This window comes from Accipiter gentilis, chromosome 21, assembly GCF_929443795.1.
Source record: "Accipiter gentilis chromosome 21, bAccGen1.1, whole genome shotgun sequence".
In the NCBI taxonomy this organism is placed as follows: domain Eukaryota; kingdom Metazoa; phylum Chordata; class Aves; order Accipitriformes; family Accipitridae; genus Astur; species Astur gentilis.
In genome coordinates, this window is record NC_064900.1 from 3491213 (window position 1) to 3504088 (window position 12876).

General features: G+C 41.7%; 1 protein-coding gene across 2 annotated transcripts in view; it reads left to right on the forward strand.

Annotated features, from left to right (window-relative positions):
- GSK3B (glycogen synthase kinase 3 beta) overlaps positions 1–12876 on the forward strand; it is a 153436-nt gene that overhangs the window by 115248 nt on the left and 25312 nt on the right. For both annotated transcript variants that reach the window (XM_049824231.1, XM_049824233.1), the window contains exon 8: positions 7831–7926. In XM_049824231.1, the coding sequence (XP_049680188.1) occupies positions 7831–7926 (96 nt within the window). The remainder of the gene's footprint in view (positions 1–7830; positions 7927–12876) is intronic.

The following is a 12876-nucleotide window of genomic DNA, read 5'->3' on the forward strand; positions in this document are numbered from 1 at the left end:
AAGGGCAGAGAAAATGTATTTTAAACTCCTAAAAAGGCCTATAGTAAAAAAAGTATTTATCCACACATTTGGAAATGCATCTGACTTTCATCCTTTAAATTTACTTGATTGCACTGCAAGAGAGGTCAGCTTAGAAACCTTTCTGCTGGTTCCTATCAATTCAGGATGACTGAGTTACAGTCGCTCTTGTAGCATTTTTTGAGCCAAGATAATTTTTTTCAGTTGTCTCTTCTGTTGCTTACTCAGCTTTGATTATTCAGAGTTCATTTCACAACACAGCAATTGGATGCTACACCTGGGTATGAAGTTTCTGCATTAGGCTGGAGAATGACTTCAAAGGGCCATCATGTTAAACTAGTCCTTCCTTCTGATGCGGTTCTTGATGACATCCCTTCAGTGGCTGTGTTTGTAAAGACAGAATTTCTGTGATAAGACAGTCGGAACGGCTTGTCCTTCCTGCAGGCTGCATTCCCAACATCCTCAGTCTCTTGCTGCATCAGAAGCATTTTTGGCTTTTGTCAGATTTTGATTCACTTTCAGCAGTCTTCATGTAGTTTCATTTCTAGCAATCTTGCAAGATCATCTCCATCCAGTTGCACCTGGAGTCTCTCTAGGCCTATTGCATGTTTGCAGACTGCTCTGCAAAACTGTGCCCCCTCTAGAACCACAGCATCACGTTCATGTGAATCAAAAGACGGTCGCCGCCTTTTTAGCTTCCTTTTCTCTTGTTCCTATTTCTTTAAAGATGGTCTTTCCAGATGTTCTCAATCTGGCTAGGAGAGAGAGATCTTTGACCACTTAACCCTGACAAAATGATATTTGATATGGAGAAAATACTGCCTTGGAGCTCCATCTGAAGAAATAATTTAACCCAAGTACATTCTTCTTGAATACTTTCACTATCACAGGAGAGAAATCATGTGCTGTGCTTTTTCCAAAGTTTGATCTTGAATGGTGACTCTTCCTCCTTATTTTTAGCTCTTGCTAGCTATTCCAAATGTTAGGTTATCCCACTGCTGGGAATATCTCAAGTGGGTAACCCGATATATTCATTAAAACTCATGCCCCTACTGCCTTTCGAGTGACATCGTCCTCAGAAATGTGCTCAGTTTCTGAAGCAGGCGTAGCGGCAGTGTGGGTTTCATCAGTGGTCGTGTAAAGAAATTTTGTACAAGTAACCGCTATGCCTCGGAGCAGTCATACAGTCCTGTCCCCGATGGAAGGGTGAAATCCCTCCTTCCAGCAGCCCAGGAGCGTTGGCGGTTGACAATTCCCTATTTAAAATCCACTGTGCAAGTAGGATACTGCTGAATACGGCTTCAAAGAAGGAATTCTTAGTCCACAAGAGGGATTTTTTTGAGATGCAGTCAGGGGCAGATCCCTTCATAAATGTCCGACCTTGTGTGCACAGCTTGCAGTGCAGCAGCGGTGGCTGCAGGACTGCTGCCCCCCCTGTGAGAGCTTGGGGGCATTCCTCCCCCCCCCAGCTCTGCAGCACCCCAAAACCATCAAGGGAAAACTGGCTGGGATATCTCCCCCAAACTCAAACATCTTCAACCGCAGTTCCCGCAGACAGTGGTTACTCTTTATTCCCCTTGCGAAAAAGGAATCTCGGAAGCGTAATGGTTTTGTTTCAAAGATAATATTACCTTCCCCCTACTCCCTGCAAAAATGAAAAGAAAGAAAGAAAAAAAAAAAACAAGTCATCTCTGTCAGAAGAATGAAGCAGTAATAATTGTCTGAGCAGCCCTGGGACACGGGGAGGACAGCATCTGCCAATCTGCCTTGCGTTGTCTTTACCAGAAATATTTTTTCCATATGCTGCAATCTAGAGTATGAGATGCATCAACTAACTTGTGAAAACTGCAGGAAAGGGTGGGGGGATATGTTTATTTGGGGTATTCTGGTTCCTACTCAATGGTGTGATTATTCCTTGCACCAAAACTTGCACTTCATGGTAATTTAGGAGAAGTAATAAAATCATCTTCCCATATTCTCTGGGTTGGGGGGGGCAAGGGGAAAAAAATGTATTAAAAGACAAGCTCAATAGTATCAGGAATCCTATCCATGTGTAACTTTTTGGTCTCTGACAGTTTTACTGAGCCGAATGCTAAGTATAGCCTGCAATTATAATATATGTCTCATGCTCAAATGTCAAGGTACTATTTTGGGCTCGGTTTTTGAAATACAATAAATTCAGTCGCAATAGTTAATGGGGAGAGAGGAGCCGTCTCTTCCGGAAGAATACGCAGTAGGAGAGTGTGTTTCATTTTATTGGATGTGGTCCCGTGCTGAGGACCTGCCTGCAGCTGACACAGGCTTTCGCATGGGTCCTCTCTCCTTGCCCCTAAGGGAAGTCTCCTGGCATTTTTTTTTCCCTGATGTCCCCCCACATCACAACTTAGCTGTTCCTGTGCCTCATGTAATTTGTCACTTCCAATGCTTGCAGGCAGTGTAAAAAAAGTTGATGAACACTTATGTCAGCGGTGACAGTGGGTTTCTTCCTATTCCTGATGTATACCTGCTCTCGTGTTTGCGAATAGAAGAAATCTCTATATTTAGTTGGCTTTCATTTTGTTTGACAAGCGAGTGGTTTTGAGAGAAAGTGTATATAAAATGGGTAAGTTTATTGTATTTTCTACCATAGACCTCTTGAAGTATTATTTCAAGGCTGACCCATGTTTCCTGCTTGAGATGCCTGCACTTTTTGAATTTTTTTAAATAACTATTTGGCACACCTCTCGCAACTTTCTGAAGAGGTGCAGACATGTTTGCAGAAGTATTAATTAAGCCATCTGGTAAGCCATACACACCAGACTTTCTGGAGCACGTTTCCTTGTAAACTTGCACCGTTTGCCCAGGCAAGAGCGCTGTACTGCTGTAACCATGCCTTTCTAGAGGTTTCTGATTTGAATAACCACCTTCTCCCCTCTCTAGTGCAGTCATTACCAGCTGGAGCTTCTGAACTCTCGGTGTCCTTATGCTTTTAACCGATTTTTACATTTTGGCAAAAGTTTAGCAGTAACGATGGTTGTCGGAAAGGGCCTTTATTCCACTGGTTTTTGTTGAGACCGTTGCAGTTTCTTTTTCCTCTGGTGTTGCAACAGTGTGGGTTTGGTCATAAATAACTTGGCACAGTTTCACGCAGTGAAGCCAGGTGTGGACAGCAGCTGTCTTCGGTACTGGGCTGTAACTAAGGTGTCTTTTGGAGCTGAATATCATCCGTCTTTTTTCTCCTATGAAAAATTGGTTGCAAGAACATAAAATGAAGGTCTTTATGCTATTTGTAATCAAATTCTGGGCTTATTCCAGGTTCATAAATCTCCCCTTGTTTGGTAAGGACGACATTATTGGGAGCCTGTAGCTTTTCTTTAGTTCTTTGAGATAACAAACCATTACCCTACCTTCACAAACCCTGTTCCTGGAATAAATATTCCTTGGGGAGCTTCATCTATTACAGATTAATGCCCAGGAAAACCTTTCCAGAAAATACTTGTGAAACCTGTTGTGTTCAAGTTTCATCCTAAGAGAATCAGAGCAGTGTCTGTCTTCTCAGCAAGTGTATTCTTTAGTTAATCTTAGTAGTTAATGCTTCTTTATTTTTATTTAAGAGATGATGACGACAACTGGGAATGAAGAACAAGACTAGTTGACCTGTGGTCTTCACTTGCAGGAAGATCCCTTGTAGTCTCACATAGATCCCTTTCATTCTCTCACAAGTTTAGTCTTCAGTCCAGAAAGAGTTGATTCCATCAGACAGCTACATTTTTATTATTCTAGTACTTCTCCAGTTTGGTTGTGTGTCTTTTTTTTTTAAGTGCCCCCAAGCCCCCCAAAGTCTTCAGTTGACAATATCACCTTTCATAAGACTGTCCCCAAGAAGTAGAATAGTGTGTGCTAATCTGCATGCACCTGAATAATTCAGTACTGGACCCTGTATTTCTTAAAAGCTCTCTGACCTTTGCAAGATCAGGGGAGATCTCGCAGCCTACAGAAATATCTGAAGGGAAGGTGCAATAAGAGGGAAGCCAAGCTTTTTCCTTTGGCGTCCTGTGACAGGACAAGAGGCAATGGGCACAAATTAAAACACGTGAAATTCGACCTGAACACAAGTAAGCGGTTTTAACTGTGGGGGTGGTCAAACACTGGAACGTGTTGCTCAAAGAGGTTGTGGAGTCTCCATCCTTGGAGATACTCGGAAGCTGTCTGGACGTGGTCTTGGGCAATGGGCTCTCAGCAACGCTGCTTGTGCGGGGGGTTGGACCAGATGACCTCCAGAGGTCCCTTCCAACCTCAACCGTTCCGTGAAACCTCTCTCCGAGTAACATCTGCTCCATAGTATTTTCAGAGTTGGTATAGCAAGAGCAGCTGTTTCATGGAATAATTCTGCCAAAAATGTGCAAAGTAATTTATGCTTCTCCTTTGCATTTCAAACAGAAAGAGCAGTCACATACATGCCTTTTTTAAAAGAGGAAGTTTGCCCAATTTTTGCAATAGCTTAAATGATTGCTGTTACTCACCAAGGTTACTTGAATGTATTCCTAATACACTGAAAATTCAGTGTGAATTAGTGAGGTACAATTTCAAAATCATGTAGCAAATGGTGTTGGTGCATTGGGGGCTGGGGAGAGGTCCACTACAGGACGTTTTCCAGATATGTCAAGGACTGGTACAATTTTATAGCTTATTACTTTATTCATCCTACACTTTTCTTATGGATTGTGATTTGAATTTGACACAGTCTTTAAAACTTGTGTTCTTCTTCCTATCTATTTTCCTTTCCTCTTCATTTTTTTTGGGGGGATGTGTTTTGGTTTTTGCTTTAATCTGCCTTCAGTAAAAATTAAGAGCACAATCTGGCTTTACAATCCAGAGAGGACAAAGTAAATACACTGAGTGGCTAATATAAGTCGCTTTTCCTTTTGTACAGTTATTTTGTGTGTTAAAGGCTGCTGTGTAACTGAAAGATCAGGCGATCCCTTCTTTCAGCTAGCATGATCCCTCTTCAGTACCTTCTTTTGTAAGCTTTCGTGAGACCTTAAGCATTGTTGTTTCGATGCCTGTGCTTGAGCTCAGGAGTTGCACCCTCCCATCATCTGAAGTTACAGCTGTGTTCTTCGTGAAATGTATGAATAGACATTGTCTGTGGGTCCTTCCGTGAAATTGCCCTTGCCTATCTAATCTGAATTCTCTCTGATGCTATAGGCAGTCTTTAAATAAAGATACTTGCACTGGGTAGGCTCCTATTCTGAGCAGCCTTGGCAGCTGAGCCCGTTTGCTGAATTTTGGCTATATAAAAAAAAAAAAAAAAAAAATTTGCTCTTTATCTCTTCTTAGGAAGGCTATTAATGGAATTTTTTGAGGAGGAGGAGGGTAAAGAAGATAAACATGCTTTTAAAAAAAGTCCTGTTTATACTAGGGAGGCCTGAAAACTTAGCCTTTGGAAATGGTGGGAGAGCAATACAAGTTCTGTGTAACTTTTCAGGAAGTTAATTTAATAAAAAAAAAAAAACTTCCAAGGGTTTGCAAGTGGCTTTTATCCTGAATTGGGATGAAATAATATTTGCAGGTGTGAAATCCCCTCATCTTTTAGGACTGGAAAGCTTTGAGAGTGGCGGTCATCAAAGCTGTGAGAGCTGTGCCATCCTGGCAGGGCTGGCGGCCGGGTGGCCGCTGCTCGGGGGGAGCCAGACAGAAAACCAGCAGGGAAAGGGCACGTTTTCCCGACGGCTTCTTTCCTTTGAAAGTTGAGCAAAATGTACCGAATCCTGCAAACACCCTCTTTCCTACCACCTGAGCAAAACCAGCGTTTTCAGACGTGCACGGAAAAAATCTTCTGTCAGCTCTGAAGGTAACTCTTGGCTTTTAGAGTAGGTGGGATTTGAATCCTGGTTAGCGATGGTAGGAGTTACGCTATCATTCATTTTGTACAACTTGTTGCTTAAATCTTTTCTCCAAGAAGCAACTGTCTGACCAAGTTGCAGGGTTTATTTCCTCTGCTGCTGCTGTTTATTTAAAAGATTGCTTTGTGGGTAGCTCTTTTAGTTTGTATCGTACAGCCCATATTTAAATAATAAAGAGAAACCAAGTTCCTTTCGTAATACCTGATGATAGTTTCTCTGTTGCCCAAATTAATTGGACAGCAGTTAACTTGCTCTCGTACCCCTCTACCTGACTCCTTAGAGTGCATTTATGTCATTTCCACTCTTGTAAGAGAATGAAGATGTTCATGGATACCAGAATATGTAACCCAATATTTCTTTATTGAGCAGTGACATAGAGTGCTAACGTCACGTTGTAGATCATGTGTTTCCTGACGGCAACAGTGCAGTCTCGTGAGATGAGGTGATAACACTGTACTCATCTGTACGGCACGAGATTCGTCAAGGGGTGAGAGGAGTGTGGCTACAGGGTTCCTACGGGAAGATGAACCTGAGCTCAGCTCGGCCTTCTGCCCTCTCCATCCACTTCTCTCTGCAGAACAAAAGGATACCCAGCCACTGGGCGCAGGCAGAAAACAACGGCATTCCTTGAATGTGCTTTGCGGTTTTTATATAGAGGTAGAAGGCAATGGCTATCTTAACGCTTGGTGCTAACTGAACAGAGAGTGCTAATGCTGTATTGTTGGGCTTATTTCCTGAGGGGATTTCCGAAATCCTTTCAAAATCTATCCGCCCCTACAAAGAGATGTGCGACTGTGTATTATTTCTCATACAACTATTAATTTGCGCATATAAATAACATTGTGCAGATTCTGGGAATGAGAAATAGAAAATTTGTAAAAGTAAACCAGGGGTGGTATGCGTTTTATGTAGTTGCTTCCAGGTTAGGTTTAAACTAAGTTTATCTTCCATGTGGACGTACTGGGGTGGGGAACCACCACGAAAACCCACACAGTTCGGGGCAGGGGGAAGAACGCGTCTGGCTTCCCCTCAGCAGTAACTGGCTGATCTGTTAAGCTCATCAGAGGGCTGCTGCTGCTGACTTGTAAAATGCAGTCTGTGTTACTAGTCTGATCCTTAATCAGCCATATGCAGTGAGCTGCAAACCCTGAATGTGTTCGGCAGTACTGGTTTATAACAGTCTAATTAGAGTGAACTCTCTTCCCCATTGAAATATCACGGAGTTTGAGAAAGACGCTTGAATTTTGTGAATTTAATTTTGTAGAATTAAATTTTTGACGCTGAGCTTGGAGCATGAACCAAATTACCAGCAAGAGACTACTGAAGTTGGAGCAAGGACTGCAAAGATGATTAAGGGACCGGAGCATCTGTCATATGAGGAGAGGTTGCAAGAGCTGGGACTGTTCAGCCTGAAGCAGAGAAGGCTCAGGGGGGTCTCATCAATGTGTATAAATACCTGGTGGGAGGGAATGAAGAAGAAACAGCCAGGATCTTCTCAGTGGTGCCCACTGGCTGGACAAGAAGCAGTGGCACAAAGTAAAACACGTGAAACCTCGTTTGAATGCAGGAAAACACTTTTTTACTGTGAGGGCACTCAAAGACTGGAGCAGGTTGCCCAGAGAGGTTGTGAAGTCTCCTTCTGTGGAGATGCTAAAAACTCAGACGTGCTCTTGGGCAGCCTGCTCCAGCTGACCCTGCTTGAGCAGGGGAGTTGGATCAGAAGCTCCGAGGAAAGGGACGTCCTTTCCAACTTGAACGGTTTTGCAAAAGTTTTGTTGTGTTGTTTTCAACATTGTATTAACTTACTAGTTACACAGATTGACTTCAGTTGTCTCAGTATGTGATAGGTTATACTGCGCTTTTCATTCCCATATGAATATGAAGCATATCTAAACAATTTGCTTTTCTTTCTCTCTCTCCTTTCTAGGTTCTGGGAACGCCTACAAGGGAGCAAATTAGAGAAATGAATCCAAACTATACTGAATTCAAATTCCCTCAGATTAAGGCACATCCATGGACTAAGGTGAGTCTATATGAACTGAATAATAGACATGTGGGCTGAAAGTAAAAATTCAAGGAGTTCAGTTTGTTTAGTGGCTTGGTGGTTTTTAGTCTAAACTGGGTGCCTTTAAGCTGGGGACCCGGTAACTTTTGATATCGGAGAAGAAGGTATTGAAGCAGCGCACTGTAATACCTATTGGTCTGGGGGTTTTTGAGGTTGCCTACAGGTGGTTTGTTGTGGGGGTTTTTTTAACAATGGTGTGTGTGTTTATAGCAGATTGCATTTTATCTAAATCCTGTCATGCTATAAATTGATATGCACAAAAGTCACCTACAAATGAGAAAGTGTTCCAGTGATAAGTGTGGCACTTTTGTAATGCTGTTACATAATGTGATGAGGGCTGACAGTCACTTTCTTAACGGCTTCTCTCATAGATATTATTATATTTTTACTCCTATAGGTGTGCTGTTGAGGGGGCTTGTTTTTTCTTGGAGTTACTTCTTAAGACTTCTTGTTATCTAGCTTTCACAAGCAAATGCTATTGCAGTCCATGCAGACAGTGTTATAACCTCCATGATCAAAAGAAAACTGTTAGTATTGAAACAAATACATTGCTACACAGTTAAGCTGTCTTCCACATATCCAGGAATGATGAATATTTGACTTGGGACAGGGTAACAATTAATCATTTAATTAGCCTCTTGGGTGTGAAATAAGTTAAATATTGAGTCTTAAGCAGTTGAAGCCAGGGTAGTTAACACCTTCTTTTTGCTGCTTGAGAAATGTCTGATATAGTCGCAGTATATTGTCATCATACCTTAATGGCTCAGATTTCTTTCGGCTAAGAAAGTCGTTGTAAGCGTGGAAGGGTTGCATTCCTAGCTGAGCACATGTCCAGGTCAGACTCCCAGACCAAATGCTCTGCAGTGATAGAAACTCTGGATAAACAAATTGGAGCTAATTGATAACAGGTCACATACCTGATAGGTACATGCCAGCCAGGTACTGCGAGTCACTATTTTTGTGATAGATTCTCCAATGAGTTATGCACCACTTTAATTCTCCTATTCCCCACTAATATCTGGTTTGCCTTTCCATATCAGAGTTTCTTTCTGCTTGCTGGTTAAGTGATTTATAATAGTAGGAGAGGTCAGTAAATCCAGCAAGGCTTTTTCATACCTTATGTTAACAAGGGAAAAATTAGGGCAAATGAAATCCCTGGGAGTGGTCTCTTCAGTTTTGAACTGCATCGTGTTAAAAGTTGCAAGAATAAGTCCAAAAGCCTTATAGCACTGCATATTAAGGTGCATCTGAATTCCTGCGGTTGAAGGTGTTTCAACTGGGGGGCTGGGGGTGTGTGTGTTAAATTAATATGCAATGGAGTAGGAGTGCAGAGATGTACTGTAGGACATGGAGTTAAGCATCTAAGCTAGCTATGCAAATCATCTTCTGCCTGAATAGTCTTAAGAATCATCTGTACGCACCTGATGGTCTGTTAGACCACAACAAAGATCTTTCAGCTAATAGAAGCTTCAGGAAAAAACTGAGACTTCCTTCTATTTATATGAATGGTTGGTGGGGGTTTTTTTGGTTGTTCTAAAGGATCACAAGTGAAACTAAGTCAATTATGAAGAATTGAGAGGAGAACTGAGATCAAATCTGCATTCTCCGTTAGGACACAATTAGTTTTGGAGAGCTATGCATGCAACATAGCTTCTCATTCTCGAGTCATTCCGCACACAACTCTTCTTGACATTGGCTGGGTGTAGAATAGCATTGAAACCAGTTTATTACAGTCGCATTACGTGATACTTCATTTATGAGATCTGTACTTTTATTATGCAAATGCTAAATTAACAAAATGGATTATCCAGCATGGTGTTGGTAATGATGCTTATCCTCTCAGTGTATTACTTCTAAAGATCCTTTCCTTTCAACATTTTGAGCGTGTTGCGCCATGAAAGATTTAAGTGGTAGTATTATGTAGAATTGGTCTTCCTTACCCAGCTGTACTGGCGTAACATCTGACGGCACAGCAGTGGGCATGTGCATCCTCTTGGAGCTTCTGCATCTTAGAATTGAAAAGCGTGGGAGAAAAGGCACTTCTGAACTCTGGCTCTCTATTGAGCAGAAAAGGAATGACTGAAGAAGTGAAAATGCAAATTTATTTTTATTTATTTATTTATTATAACTATGTATGTAACTAGAGTGCTACAGGTAGTTACCAGCAGGACTTGAACTTTAAGTTTCAGCCTCAAAAGCACAAGCCTTTGCCATCTAGGCTAAAGAATTACATTACTGAAGATTACAGTAGTTAAAAGGTTGTTATTTTTGTGGATTAGTTTTGACCAGGGCACTTGGCAGACAGAAGCTAAGGGGGGGTTGTGTGGAAGAACTTGCAGACAGCTAGCTGTCAGCATTTTTGAGAGAGAATTACTAAGGATATAGTCACTCCCTGCTGTAAGCTCTTTGACACAAGGGCATTCTCCTTGTTGCTTTGTGGTATTTAATACAACATAGGTATTTTTCAAAATTGAGGGGTTTGTAGGTCCTACTTGGAGTTCATTCCATGCGGTGGAGATGCCCAGTGAAGGTGCATATTTAGCTGCTCTCTAGAAGTTTAACGTCTTCTATGCAGTCCGGAACTGGTTGTATCCAGGCCAATAATCTGTACAAAAGTAAAGTCCATGGTTTGCTCTGGTTTTCCGGGAACTTTCTTGGTCTGCAAAATGTGTGTAGATGGCGATTAAGAATTTTCTTTGGAAGCTGTAGTACCTATAGGTTGCACCTGAAATTCTGTGGTGTGGACTTCCGTCAGATGTACTTGGTTCTGGTCTGCTCTCTAGGTATTTTTGGCAGGCATAGATATATTCTTTTCCTACTCGGTATCGCTGTGGTGGTGTAATCTGCTACATTTGCTGTTAGCTACTAGGTGACAAAGAATGGTGGCTGGTGCTGTAGCAGAATGCAGTAGGTTCTGGGTTTTTTTAAGAACCAGAGAAATTGTTTGAGACTGAAAAAGGATGAGTCTATGAAGGGATATTGTTTCTCAGATTCATTCAGTTTCAGGCTTAAATTGGAATTTTGAGCACAAGTTTTATGGAAATTTGAAGTCTACCTTCATAAGTGTATCTTAGACTTTTCAGTAGAAATGGATTGGTATGATCTGAACACAGTATTGATATTCAATGTGATTTTAGTAGTACTAAGAAATATCTCAAACTAACAAGAGTCTTGATAGATTAGGAGAGAAGTCAAGCTAATACTCTCAAATGTTTTTCTATGCTGCAGCAATAATGCGAGTTTACAGTGCAAACTGTTCTCAGACTGGTTTTTCAATCTGACAATTTGAGATTCAAGTACTTTTGGAACTTAAGAGCTGGAATCTCTCATTATAAAACATACAGAGGCCTCCCTCTCTTCTCTCCAATAGAGTTCTGTGTTGCCCAGGCATGCGCGTGTTTTTGTACCAGTTACGTGCATGATGCAGATGATGGTGGGAGTTCAGTGTGTCCCTGGCTAGCAAAAGAAAAGAGAAGCTGAACTTTCCAGGAATCTTTCAAACAAACAGTTCTTCCAAAACAGGACTTCTTTACATCTCTTCTGGCACCCCACCCCACCCCCCGCAACTGCAGACCCAAAAGGAAGAATCTGTGACAATTTTGGTTTTTCAGGGAGGGCTCCTCTTCAGAATTACGGAGTGTTTGATTTAGTAACATAGCTGTTCTTTTCATCCAGACCTCCCTTTGTTTTCACTTAGTATAGAACATTTTGTATTCATGGAGGAGCATCCTATTGCTTCGTCTGCAAGTAAGCAGCATTAAGTTATAAAGAAGCAAGGTTTTGCAGGGGTGGGAATATCTTTTTACTGACTGATACAGTTGGGAAAAAATGGGTGGGCTTTGAGACACACAATCACGTTTTCAGGTTTATATGGGTCGGAAAACATGTCCATTTTTTCCAACTGTATCAGCTCATCAAATAAAAGTTACTACCCTTTCTGGAGGCTTTGCTGCTGTTATCTTTACTAGGTCAGAACTTTCCTTCTGTGTCTTTCAGCCACCTCAACTTCTTGAGCCCTCTTTCTTCTTGGAAGTGCAGTCTGATCTCTGCCACTAATCTTTATACTTGTTTCTCTTCTTCTGACTAAGTTTCATCAATACTTTATAACTGTGTGACTGGAAAGCCAAGAAGAAAATCTGAGATAAAGTGCAAAATCGTACATCACGAGGCTGGTGAAATTCAGCTTTGACGATCAGCTTTCTCTGAAGCTTTCGGCCCTTTTGGAGGGGGGCAGGGACAGTGGGGTGGCTGACGAAAGGTCTTGAACGCATGTTTCATAAGCTTGTGTTAGGCAGGCGTTGCTTACTGTGGCCCCATTACAGCTGGCCTTTATCCTAGCATTACTCAGATGCTACCTTCAGATCTCAAATCCTTTGGGTTATGAAAAACAAAGACTGTGCTATGATTATTTCCAGAAATATGAAAAATGTCCGTCTGCAACAGCCTGCCTTTCCCCTTGCATCCAGCTAGTAAAGGATCTCATTTGAATAATGTAAATGCAATATGATTATGTAGTTTAGGCCTCTTCTGCATGGGGGAGATGGCTCGTTTGGACTTTTTTTCCCACCCAAGGATACTTCCGCATTAGCTGGTAACGGCAATATAATGAACTGACTGATCTACTGAGCTACGAACATGCCCATGGTTCGTGGTGGCAGAACGACACAATGGGTTATATCAGCAAAGGCTGTTTTCTTTAGTCAGATCATAACCTCTGCCTTGTCTTCATTGTACAGACATGGAAGCCAGGCAGCTCCTTAAAATGGACAGTACGTCTCTTCAGTGTGCTGTAGTTTAGTGGCCTTTGTTTCTCCTGTTCTGAAGATACTTGCAAGATGGTTGACACGTGCAAGCACTTCTTAAAATATACAGTTGTTGAGATAAGTTTGAGTGTACTCAAAAGAATGG